The sequence below is a fragment of the Lagopus leucura genome, unplaced genomic scaffold, assembly GCF_019238085.1.
Source record: "Lagopus leucura isolate 7727_CA_CO unplaced genomic scaffold, USGS_WTPT01 Super-Scaffold_73, whole genome shotgun sequence".
In the NCBI taxonomy this organism is placed as follows: domain Eukaryota; kingdom Metazoa; phylum Chordata; class Aves; order Galliformes; family Phasianidae; genus Lagopus; species Lagopus leucura.
In genome coordinates this window covers 63468626-63481954 of record NW_024962252.1, presented here as the reverse complement: position 1 = coordinate 63481954, position 13329 = coordinate 63468626, and the positions used below count along the sequence as shown (strand labels likewise).

Here is a 13329-nt window from a genome sequence, read left to right as displayed (position 1 = left end):
GACTACAAGTGAATTTGAACTGAAACAGTCTGATCTGGATTGAATGGGTTTTTGCTTACACACACACACACACACACACACACACATAAAAAAGGGATCTTTGTAAGGAAAATATTGGTCCTCAAACAACAAATGATCGAAGTCTGCCTTGTGTTGTTTGTTGTTGTTGTTGTTTGTTTTTATTTTTTTTATTTTTTTTCCTCTTTCCCCTTTCCCCACCTCCTCCGCTCTTAGCAATTTGCAAGAACTGAAATTGTCCTGGCTACTTCTGCCTTCTAATTTGGAAAGAATCATACCAATAAGTTGTTGGCTGACTGCATTTACTCTGGCTGCTTAAGATAGAACTTACTGCCAAATGTAAAATAAGCTTCAGAGCATGACAGTTGCAAGGGAAGTAATTCAATGAAACTACAAACAATAGAAGTAGATGAGTTTTACATGGAAGCCAGGAGAGGGGGAAAGAAACACCTTACAATCTCACAGTCCAAAGGGAGCTGTAAACACACCGTTACAAAAATATAGACATTTTAGTTAGCCATTTGATTTGAGGTAAATAATCCAGGTTAGCTTTTTTCCCTTTACATTTACTGCAGTAATTAATCTCTGAATTTTCAAATAATAAAAAAAAATTTCTAAGTACTGTCTCCTCTGTTTTAGTAGACTTGTTTAGTACATAGCTTTGATTGTCAGAACAGCTTATGTCTTGGAATGTTGAATGCTACGCTGGTTATAGTAAGATGCAGACTGAAAATGTGTTGCTGAAGTTAGCGTATCTGTTTTCAGCAAGGCAATATACACTGTTAAATATTTCAAATTGTTGAAATTTTGTGTTTCCAATTAGCTTGCTTATTCAGGTGAAGACTCACTGAATTTGGTCTATCAAATTGTATTAAAACAAACAAAACCAACAACATTCCCTGAAGATTACAGAAAGAATTCCAGGGCGTATTAAATTCCAGATGAAAATGTGAAGCAGCAAATTGTGGAAAAGGCATTTTTTCTAAATGTATTGATTTCAGTTGTGATTTTCTAATGATTTTCTGTTACTTGGGACTTTAATAGGAAATCTTCTGCCTGGCTTGAGGCAGCTGATGATGTAGTACTAAGAAGGATTAAAATCAAATCAAGAATAAATGACATGGTTTAATTGCAGTTGGGGGAAAATATAACCTTTTTTTCATATGATTGTCCCTAGAAATACACGCAGGGCAGCGGAAGTCTGGATGGATGAGTACAAGAATTTCTATTACGCAGCAGTGCCTTCAGCCAGGAATGTACCTTATGGAAAGTAAGTTACAATTACTTCTTTTTCCTCCTTCAAAAAACAGTGGCTTCTGAGGTGTAAGTAGTGATGGCATTTATGTCCTTAAGATATAGATCTACTGAGAAACTTGGGGTTTGTATACAGTCATTAATTCATACAAACACAGCATCCAGACCTCATTCTTCTTTTTCCCTTTCTAGTATTCAAAGCCGAATGGAACTCAGAAAAAGACTTAGCTGCAAACCCTTTAAGTGGTATCTTGAAAATGTTTATCCTGAGTTACGGTGAGTTTCATCTGACTCTGAGATGGTGTGGGGTTTTGACTTGTCTTCTACTCAAATCACTGGTTTCTCTTTCTCCTTCCTTGGAAGTAAAATATAATTGTGGCCTTATTTGCTTTCAGTATTGTTTGTTCTATTCCTAAAAATCAATTTTGTCGAAGTAATCTTCTTTTCCACTTACATAGAATTGCAGCTGTAGCTGCAGTATTTCAGAGAACAGCATCCAAAGCCCTAAACTCCTCTGTAGCCTGTCTCCTACATGGGCTTTTTGCTTGACGGTACATTGTTCTCTTTCCTGTTGTCTTCCCTTTTAAAGTTTTGCCTTCACTGAAGCACATGATTAGCTGAGTGAGAAAGCTGAATCTCAGTACAGCAGAAATAACAGAAGCTAGCAGATAAGAAAGTCATGCAAGTTTTTTAAGCATTGGTAAATGCACTGCTCTAAGAAGCTAAGTCACATGTTTCATTACCTCTTGCTCTGTCAGTGGCCAATAGCTAACCTTTATGCATGTATAGAGGAAAAAGCAAACTGAAATTATGGGTAACATAACTAATACTTTTTGCAAAATGAATCAGTGCTTACAGCATTAATATAATACATGATACAAAGGAATAATTTCTGCTGTAGAATGCATACTAACCAATGAAAAATCCTCAAAAAAAAATTTTTAGCACTTCTTGAATGAAAAGATTTTTGTTCAGCAATGTGTCTACTGATAAGTATGTCTACTGGGTCACAAAATCACAGTGTCTTGAGTTAGAAGGGACACTAAAGATTATCCAGTTCCAACACTGCTGCTTTGGTATTAGACTCTGTAAACTACTGTGTCTTCTGTCAACATACTGTTGGTTGCACAGGATACTGTCTCTGTGATTTCTAGGATAGTTATTGCTGAGGACACTTTGTGTCACTGAAGTTGGATTGTTACTACTAGAATACAGGCTTGGAGTGCAAGAGCATAAACTGTTACAGCCTTCGTGTACTTCATACAAAGCCGCACATGTTAAATAGTCTCATGAACCAGGATAATGCTGAGGAGGAAAGTTATTCTTTATTTCTCTTACAGTGCCAGAGGATATTTATTTGTGTTTAATTTGTCAGAAGAAATATGGCTTGCAATTTTTCTTGGAAAATGTGCTACAATAAGCATTACTGGTGTGTAATGTTATCTTATTCTGTGTCACCTCCCTTGTGCTCACTTGGCTGAGTTGAATTATTATATTCTTATCATAGTCTGAAGTTTTTAAAAGAGTTTGTATGTCCTTGCTTTTCTCTTTAATATGAGCTTATGGTCTCTATGCCCCACAAGGGTGCTCTGAATGTGTTTGCCTATGTACTTCCAGACTATATGAATTCTACTTTATATGCGACTGTTTAAAAATAAGTATGAGTAAAACACTTTTTTTTTTTCTTTTTTTTTTCCCTTCAACCCCAACTTATAACACTTCAGTAAAGATCAATTTGGGACAAAAGTAGAATGTTTCTGATGGCTTGTCTGGAAATAAGTGTGGTAAATCTGAACTGATAGCGTGAAGATATGAGCGACGTTAAATGATAATGATGTCACCTTTAATTTGGTCATTATGCCGAGTTTGTATGTTCATCCTTGTTTTCTATTTTTGTCCTGTGCTTGCAGGTTTGAGTTTGATCAGAAATTTGGCTTCTGTCTTCAAAAGATGTTTGGAATTTCCAAATAGTAGTCATCACTCATCTTAAACCTCTCATCTTCAAAATACTTGATGAGGAGGCAAAAGAAATATCAAAGATAGACTAATTGAGGGAGATATTTCTGGTTTTATTTTAGGGTACCTGATCATCAAGATATAGCTTTTGGGGCTTTGCAGCAGGGTACCAATTGCCTTGATACTTTGGGCCATTTTGCAGATGGTGTTGTTGGAGTTTACGAATGTCATAATGCCGGAGGAAACCAGGTCTGTATGCTATTCATTTTTTTCCAAAATATGTGGTCGTAGGATTTAAAAATAAATTAAAACTAACTCAACCATGTACTGTGTGTCAGTGATCTGAAATGAACAAATCAGTTATTTAGGCAGTCTGTTGTAAAAAGTTCTCCCTCAAATGTCGTTTTGCACTTTCAGGGTTAGAATCTGAGCAGAGAGGTTCATTCAATACGGTCAGGTTTTCCCCTTCCTTTTTGTCTATTAATATTTATTTTTATGCTGGAGGCCAGGAATCTTTCCCAGGAGTTTTAGGCTTTCATAAAAAGCTTTAATCCATTAAGTGGTATGTTTGATTTTTGAAGGAAGTTTTCTTAAGAAAAGATATGGATTGTTAAGCATATGGCCTAAGGTCAGCAAAATCAGAGGAGTGCTTTACTATAATGCTGTATTAGTAATTTCTAGTTTGTAGTAGCGGCATGTAAAAAATCTGTCTCAGATCCATGTTTAGCTCTTCCAGAAAAGACAGGCTTCTAAACTTCATTTCCTATTTTCTCCCAGTAAAGGGAGTGTTTCAACAAAATTTATCTGAGCCTACTTTTACTTGCAAATATGTCACATCTGTAGATGGGAACATTATTGTAAAGAATCTAATTATGCAGTCATGACTTCATCATTATTAACAAAGTATGTGCTTATGTACTCACTATTTTGTATGGTCACTAAACTTTTCAGAACCAATGTGATTATAAATTCAAATAAATTTAAAACTAATAATCAAATGCATGTGCTAGATCAGAAGCCTGACCAATTGCAGATCTACTATTGAAAGAGTGATTGTATCAGAATTTTATGCTCTGATTTAAATTAGAAGAGGAAAACCCTATTATCAGATAAAGCCTAACAGAAGTTATTTCAGGCAGTGTATAATGTTGATTTGAATTGCTATTGTAGATCTGTCTTATTCGTATCATTAAAGTTAAGTATCATTAAAGTATCATTAAAGGGAATATACTTGGGGAGGCGTTTTCTGTTATCTTTATGAAAATGCACACCATCTTCAGAACAGCACAGGGGTTTTTTTGTTTTGTTTTGTTTTTTGAGAAGAAAGGATAACTGTGTCAAAGAATTGCCTCTGTGCAGAAGTTTTGATAGTTTCTGGTTATCCTGTATGTTCTCTATAGATACGTACATGCTTCTTTCAGTCCTTCCCTCTTCCAAATCTGATCCCTCTTTTCAGTTTTCAGTGTAGTTTCATCTGTGAAGTTGACCTTGAAAAACAAATGTATGTTCTCTCTGTGATGGAATTTCAGACACGTTAGGAGACGGAGCTGGTCAACAGTGGCTTTTTACATCCACACTGAGTTCCATATTGGATTCAAGGAATGAATGGGAGTGATCTTAGCATGGGAGAAGGCTGGGGGAGCAAAGCAGAATCTTCAACTTTGTCCTATGTGTTTTGCAACTATTCTTACTGAGATTAGGGTTTAGGGTTGGGAGTGGAGGGTTAGACTGTGAGTACTCAACTACTGCAGGCTGCAGAAACCTTGTTCTACCATATGGAGAGTGTACTCTGGCTTATGCTTACACAGCTTAAAAAGCAAAACTTCAGTTTAAATGGGTTTGTTTTCCTGAAGCAGACTGTTACAATTCAGTGGTCCAAAAGGTAGAATTACACTTCAAAATGGGTGAAGAAATCCTGATATATTGTTTTGACAAGTCTGTGCGAATCTTTAGGGTCATAATAAGGAGCTTAAGACAAAGCCAAATGCACTCATGTGTAAGGGGAAAGTTTAAGGTTAGTAGTGTTCTATTTCTGATTTATGAGACAGGTTTTTTTTTAGATGTCCTGGTTTTCCAGTTGTCACACACGTGACCTATTTCCAGCCTGCGTCCATAGCACATTACATGCACTATTTGCATTTTTTTCCTGTTCTTCTGTAGTGCTACTTGCTTAAACTTTAGCACTATAGCAAATCGCAGATCCTGATTGCTAGGAGGGAGCACCTGTACGTTCTGTTTTACACTATGAAGGGCCATCATATAGATGTCTCCAGCTGCAGAACTTGGAGACATCTGTGAAGCTGTAGCTTTTGCTTTTAGATGAGCTAAGTTCCTGTGTGGTTGCTGGTTTGTCTGGGCCTCTTCTGGTCTTCTGATGGAAGGGTAAAGATGTAAAAATCAGTATCTTCAAGGCTTTGACTTCCTTTTGCTGCAGGATTCTTGAACTTGAATTTTAACCACTACACTGACAGTATTTTCAAATGTCATTACTGAGTATAAATCATCTGTTTCATTGGCACTTGTGTTTGCTGATGAGCTCTAAAAATACTTGCTTACTTCCTTAAGTTGTTAAAAGTGGCTATCAATGATGCTACTTAGCCTTGGACAAAATGGTTGGAACAAGAAGGCATCTGAGATTAAAACAGAATAGAATATCCTGAGTTGAAAGGGGTCCTCTGGGACCCTGGAGCCTAGTTTCTGGCTCCACAGAGCACCACCCCAAATCCAAATCCTGTATCTGAGAGTGGTGTCCAATTGCTCCTTGAACTCCAGTGCTTGGAGCCGTGCCCAGTGCCCTGGGCAGCCTGTTCTATGCCCACTGCCTTCTGGTGCAGAACCTTTTCCTAGTATCCAGTCTGAATGTAGTGGGAAAAAAAAAAAAAAAAAGAAAAAAAAAAAAAGAAAAAGAAAAAAAAAAGATGTATTGAGAGTGAAAGGAAAAGCTTTTAGCTTTGTGTTTTGGGAGCCAAGAAAAGAGACATGCAAAGTTCTCCTTCCTTTTTGTTCTGCATAGTCAGTTGTGGTTGCATAATATGGTGTCCATCTAATGATGTGTTGCTGGGCTTGCTTCCTGTATGATGGCGATTACTGGTAATAACATTGGAGAGAAGTTCTGGTTGTTTCCTGAGCATCTGTTCTCAAAGAAATTTAATCACTGTTAAATCTACTGGGTTTAAGTGATCATGCAAGCTGAACATCAGTTACAGTATTAGAAAGTAAGTTGAAAAATGGGATGGGACTAGGCATCTAATTTCTTTCTGAAACACTCACTGCTTACAAAATAACACTAAATATAGCCAGACGTGAGCTAGTATATCTAGGTTTTTGTGTTACACGACCCTCTGAACTCACTGGAGTGAAGTTGATTTTTCCTTTTTAAGTAGCAATGAGGGAGAATTAGACAGTTAGTGTGGCTCCAGCAAGTCAGGAGATCAAGTTCCTTCCTCAGAGGATAATGAGACAGGGAGACCAATCTGGGTCCTGGAGATCAGACTTCAGGGTGAGAAGCATGCAGTGTGTGAACATCAGGGCAAGATCAGGTCCTGTGTAGGAGGACACTGAGGTAAAACCAGCTGGGCATTGGTGCATACAGAACAACTTTTCTTTGCCCATCATTTAAGAAACTGCTTGCCAATATGCATTTAAAGGAAATTCTTTTGTACATCACACTTTGGGTCCGAAGTCTCATTCTCCCATTACCTCTGAGCTTAGCTGCCTTGTGTTCTGCTTTCTGGTGAGCTCTACCATTAGGAACTGTTTTCCCTCACAACACATGTGCGTTACCTAGTGTGTGGATAGGGTGACCAGTGATACTGCAGACCAAGCTTGGTTTTTTTCATATATTTAATGTGAAAGCTATATAAAATCTATACAGCTATTGCTAGATACATAGAAAATGTAGCTAGTTAGATATTTGCTTTAGAAGCTGACCCTACTTGAGAACCTGTGACTTCCTGTTGTACCTCCGTGAAGCCAGTAGAGGGAGCAGTTAGTCAGCTAGCCCAGCCCAGCGTAGATTTGAGACCATTGGAGTAGATGAAAGTACTGTGTTTCAAAAGTACAGTTTTTCTCATCTCCTTCTCTGTGGGCAATAATAAATTGTTCTAATGCACTTACTGAGCCATTGACAGGAGTTTAACCTGTGCTATGGATGCAGAGATAGCAGGTGCACCTTGTGTATAACTTAGTATAAATGATTTTGCATACCGTTCATAAATTTTACTTCCTTTTTCTAGGAATGGGCCTTAACAAAGGACAAGTCAGTGAAACACATGGATTTGTGCCTTACTGTTGTGGACAGAGCACCTGGTTCACTAATAAAACTTCAGGGCTGCAGGGAAAATGACAGCAGACAGGTCAGTATGTCCTGAGTATACTCTCTGAAAAGTGAGAAAACAAGGGTTGTGAATGAGAGTGCAAGAACACGCATTTGTGTCTGTATTCTGTTCTAAGGATTCTACTCTTTCTCTGCATCATTCTTCGCATACATAAAATTTGGATACATGACATCCTGCAGAGCAGCAGGAATAATTTTGTATATTGATCCTTCCTTTTTATAAACCAGTGACAATCTTATGATAACGTATAGAGCTGTTATCTCAAAATTGGCCTTATATAAAGGTTTCACCCAGCATCTCTGTTGTGTGACAGTCTTCAACTGTCCCGTCCATTTTCTGAAATAAAATATGTGTTTCATGATGTATATTTGAAAGGCCTTCAGTGAAGCTTGAAGATAACGTAGTCTGTCTCAGGAGGGTGGGGTTAGCTTTCCTTTCCTCTTTCAGCCGTGACCTGTTTATAACAGTGCTAGACTCTGTTGCTAGATAGGCTCCTTATTCATGCAGCAGTGCTACTTCATCTATTTCCCATGCCTCTGGAAAATCACATTTGCAGACTCATATTGCCTTTTTGTTGTTGTCAGTTGTCATGTAACAGTTCTGTTTCTGCTAAGTCATCAGTTCTGATTTTCTGTTACCTTCTTTGTTTCTGTATTTCAATATTTGCAAACAGAAATGATGTCTTGAAGAAGAAAAAAATACTTTTGCCACTTTTCAGATAAAGAAACCAAGGAGGCAATATTTTCTTGATAAGGCTTGAAGGCATAAATTCAAAGAAAATACAACAGAATCTTTTAACATCTTACAGTTTGTATTTACTCTGTCCTTGGCATCACCTTGGGCAATAGTGCTTCTGACTGCACAGACTAACCAGTTGACATCTTTATAACTGAAAGACATCTGACTGATTTATAGATTTCTCCAGGCTTGTCTTTGGTGACTGTACTTCTTCTTTATGTTCTGAACTGTAGTAGTAGTAGTGATACTACGGATGGGTTTTGTAACTTACTTTCTTCCTCAAACTAAAGGCTTTGGAAAGTCAAATATGGTGTGACAGCATATTTGAGAAATGCTGAAGTAGAAGAAAATGATTTGGTGTATTCTGTATCTTGTGCAGTGCACTAGCTGAAAGAACAGTTGCTTTGACAAGGCTTTCTATAGTGTACACATACCCTTAATCAAGGATTGTCTAAACTGCATTATTGCAGTATTCACATCTCTCCTAAGCACAAGCCAGGAAAGCACATGAAAATTTCAATTGATGGGATACAGAATGAATTTTTTTCCTGATTTTTTTACAACTTTATTCTCTCTTTCAGAAATGGGAACAAATTGAAAGCAACTCTAAACTGAGGCACGTTGGCAGCAACCTCTGTCTAGACAGCCGAAATGCCAAAAATGGTGGTCTCACTGTTGAGATCTGCAGTCCTTCTTTATCACAACAGTGGAAATTCACACTTAATCTGCAGCAGTAGAACTTACAAGCAAAATGCTGTTTCAACTCATAGACATCGGGCAAAGTTTTGATTGAATTACTGATGTATTTCTTAAAACTTTCCACGGAACTTATATACCTCAGTATTCCATCTTTATCTGAAAGTAGGAGAGTGCTGAAGCGGACACCAGGGAACAGGTGGACTTGGAGCACTGCAAAGATTTCACTGAACGTGGCCTCAGCACGGCTCCTTCTTGGTGTGAAGACTTTAACAGTTCCTTTCTGTCTTCAGTTACATACTTGCACAGCAGATAACTAACTCTAGGAACAACTGATGTACGATAGAAAAAGGATCTTGAAAAACGCCTGTGGGGAACAGGGTCTGGGAGGGAGGGTGGGAAAAATTACCAGGAGAAGGTCATTTGAAATCTCCATTTACATAGAAATGCATTGTTTGTTTGTTGTTTCCAAAAACAGAAGTGTCATTTTGAACGTTTTTTTTTCTTGTGTGTACTTGGTAATTTGAATATGAACTTTTCTATGATGGACTCTAAATATAAATATATAAAATATATATATTGCCAGCTCCCAATGATTTATATTGATTTTCATCACCCTATAATTATCAACAAAGTCATTGGCGTATGTATAACCAGAAATTGGATCAAAATGCTAGAAGAGTGGATGTTAACAAAGGTGCAGATTTTGTGCTGCTGAGTAGGATGTCCGTGCTAACACTGGATGCTTTGCTTTGCAAACTGGATCTACGTTTTGAAGCTTCTCCCTCACTGGAGATCATGAAACTCAGGAGGAGAAAGAAAACAGCAGAATAAGCCAATGCGTCTGCACAGATGATTGCTCGGATTGTTTATTCCAGCTTGGGAATTCATTACACGTGCTCTGGATATCGTTAATCTTGTACTTGATATTTGTGTTGATGATTTCTGTAATATTATGTCCTGAAATACTTCTCTTCATTACAAAATTGTACGAGTGGTGCAAATCTTGCACAGATGCAGCCATGTGGGTTCAGCACAATTTTATTCTGGGCCCTCATCATAACAAAAATTTCCTTGTCTCAAACTCCCCTCTTGAGTTCTGAGAATAAGGTGGAAGGGAACGTCACTGTTGGCAGCATGAGGTCTGAATTTTAATTTGCAAGGATGAGCAGTTAGGTAATATCTCTGAATTGCACTTACTTAATTTATAGGCCTGCTACTGGGTAACTTTCTTGTTTTTGTTTTTTTTTGTTGTTGTTGTTTGTTTCATTATATGGGGCTTTTGGGTGGATTCAGGTTTGGCTCTGGGAATCAGTCTGGATACCAGCAGATCCTATGTGGTGTTTTTCACCATTGAGCCTGTGTGTTTTTCAGCGACAACTCAGCTGATGTCATTTTTATATTAAAATAATACTGTCAAAGTTAAATCAACTTTGACCTGTACTTTCTTATGTTTGCATAGACTATGTACTTTTTTTATTAAAACAAATAAATAATTAAATGCTTGAATGAGCTTCTAAAATGAAAAGTGAGTAAGTAGTTTCAGCACTGATAAGTGACACAGCATTGGTGGGAGGAGGAAAAAGAAAAAAAAGAAAAAGAAAGAAAAAAAGAAAAGAAATAGTGCAGGCCTGCGATGCCAGGAAGTGGTTTTGGTAAGATAAGGATCTTGGGGAAAAGCGTAAGAGTTGATCATAATGAGATGAAAAGCATCTGCTGTACTGTGTAACTCCAGTACACTCCCCTCTTTCTTTATTTCTGGAAGTAGAGTAGTTCCTGATTCTCGTGTTTCCTTTGGCTGCATCTATATGCTAGGTATAGAGGTGGTACTCTTCTGGTCAATGGCTCTAATTATGTCAGTCAGTGTGCCACAAATATCTTGTGTCTCTGGAGCTATGACCTGCAAGTATCTGCATACCTTTTGGATGTAGACGTTGAATCCAACTTCTCCCATCCATCTGACTTTTTTTTTATATGTGGGTAATTAATGCTTTTTTTTTTTTTTTTTTTTTTATTTTTTTTTTTTTGTTCTTCACAGTCTATTTTCCATGGCCATGCAGTGGGTAAACTAGTTTCCATCTTTTTGTCTCTCCCTATTTGTAGCCTTTTAACCTTGCTGAGAACTTGAAGAACATGGTTCATAACATAGCAGTAGATTTCTGAATATTCTGGAGAATAAATGCTGAAATGTGGGCTCAGCAGCAAACCAGTTCTTGAGGTTTTGGAAAACAGAATATAGGAGAAAGCACTCAGCTTCTATGTGGTTACTTCCACTTGCAACTAGGATCATAGTAAACATAGTGCTCAACTGAGATCAAAAGTTGCAGCTCTGAACATTGGCCTCTTAACTCTGAGGTAGAAAAAAATGTATTCCACCTCTCAAGACTTTAATGTCAACTGGTATCATATAAAGTAGGAATATTTTCACTAATGCCCCGTGGATGCTGTGCATAGGGGCTTTAGTACAGGAGATGTATGTTAAAGACAGCATTACTTTTCTTTGAGAGAACAGACAAGTGTTATCCTTTTGTTATGTTTACATGACAATGTGCCAAAGTTAATTACTGTGATATAAAAATATTTAGGAAATTGGCCCATGTGAAAGATAAATTAAAAGCCCTTGAAGCAAATGGTGATGGAGTCTTCTGAGAACTTTTCTTACCATCTTCAGAGCAAGAATGGTGATGTTGTTTGTTTTGCAGATTTTCAAAACTTAGTTTGGAAACTGTTTTTTCAGTTGGTTTGAAAAGTCTGCTGTACAGAGCTTGTACTTTGTTCATTTTATAGATGGAAACCATCCTTGAAAAATTGTTTAACTTAAATAAAGAAGAATGCTTTATAGATACATGTGTGGTGGTTGATGCAATTAGGTAAAACCAAGGAGTCTGCCTGAAGCTTGGTTATTTTGTAATTGTTGTAAAAGTGTGTGTACATGAATATATATTTATATTTAGGAAAAGAGAATTTGTATTTAATATGATAGCTTTGAGGAAATTCTTATTTTCAAAGCTGTTTCCAGTTGGGTGAATTTACTCTGACACTAGTTACCTAAAAATACGTGGTTAAGGCATGTCCCTTAACATGACCCAGTTAGATCTGATCTTCTCAAGACTAATGCTGTTCCTCTTTTCACTTTTAGAAAGTGCTGTTCCAAGCATGGCAGGGCTTACTTCAGCCTGGAGGGACTCGAGGAAGATGATTGCAACAACAGCTCTTGTACTTGATTGGCATTCCTGTCCTCGTCTGCTCACATCATGGAACGTGCCCAAAGGACAGCAAAGCTGATGAAGGGTCTTATGGAGAGTGGCTGAGAGATGTGGGATTATTTGGTCTGACGAAGAGGAGGCTCAGGGGAGACCTTATTGCTCTTCACAACTCCCTGAAAGGTGGTTGTAGTGGAGGTCAGCCTTTTTTCACAGGTAACAACGATAGGTTGAGAGGTAATGGCCTCAAGTTGAAGCAGTAGAGGTTCAGGTTGGATATTAAGAAAAATTTAATCTCTGGAATAGTGGTGAGACAGTGGCATAGGCTGCCCAGGGAGACAGTGGATTCACCATCCCTAGAAGTATTCAAGAACCATGTGGATGTGACACTGAGGGACATAGGTAATAGGCATGGTGGGGATGAGCTCACAGTTCGACTAAATGATCTTAAATGTATTTTCCAGTCTTAATGATTCTGTGATTTTGTGTTTCTCTCTGTGCTTAATCAGAGATTTCTTTTGTATGCTGGGTGGTAATTCAGATGTCTGTGGTGCTCTTGAAGAAAGATCTGAAGTACTCTCTAAAACAAAACTAAAAAAGACACCTTTTTTAAAAAGTATTTTTTCCTGGGGGACAAGAACCTCACAGGTGTAATTTAGAGAACTTTCAAATGAAGCATCACACCGGCTCAGTTGGGGAGGGGACAAATTCTCCATAGCAGATGATAGAAAGCTGTGAATGTGAGATCTTCCTCTTGTGGGCTGCAGTTGGGATGCAGTACCTGATTGCAACATATCTATGATAGATGTGGGCTGCAAATCCAACAACTACAACAGGGTGCGATCTGTCCAGGAGGGCAAGCAGGAGAATGGATGAAGTTAAATTCACAGCTGAGATGTTTTGTCCAGTTTTTGGGGCTTAAATGAGCTTGAGGCACATCCTTTACTCAGCAGCATATGGAACTAGAACATTTGCTCTTGCTCTAAGAAACCTAGGTTTGCAGTTAGCCCCAAGGACTTATCAGCTAGAATAACCTGCAGAGGCGGTTATAGGAAAGATATAAATGCTTTAATTGTACTGACAGGAGGATTTTTGCCTATCAAGCCGTAGGGAAGGAGAATTCTTTG

The 13329-nt window shown here is 37.9% G+C and overlaps 2 protein-coding genes across 2 annotated transcripts in view; one reads left to right on the top strand and one right to left on the bottom strand.

Moving 5' to 3' along the window:
* GALNT2 (polypeptide N-acetylgalactosaminyltransferase 2) overlaps positions 1-9381 on the top strand; it is a 93579-nt gene extending 84198 nt beyond the window's left edge. The window contains exons 12-16 of the mRNA XM_042875649.1: positions 1196-1288; positions 1465-1548; positions 3351-3477; positions 7464-7583; positions 8885-9381. Of these exons, the coding sequence (XP_042731583.1) occupies positions 1196-1288; positions 1465-1548; positions 3351-3477; positions 7464-7583; positions 8885-9040 (580 nt within the window). The 3' untranslated portion in view covers positions 9041-9381. The remainder of the gene's footprint in view (positions 1-1195; positions 1289-1464; positions 1549-3350; positions 3478-7463; positions 7584-8884) is intronic.
* PGBD5 (piggyBac transposable element derived 5) overlaps positions 1-13329 on the bottom strand; it is a 97280-nt gene that overhangs the window by 1746 nt on the left and 82205 nt on the right. The gene's annotated exons all lie outside the window — the stretch shown is intronic.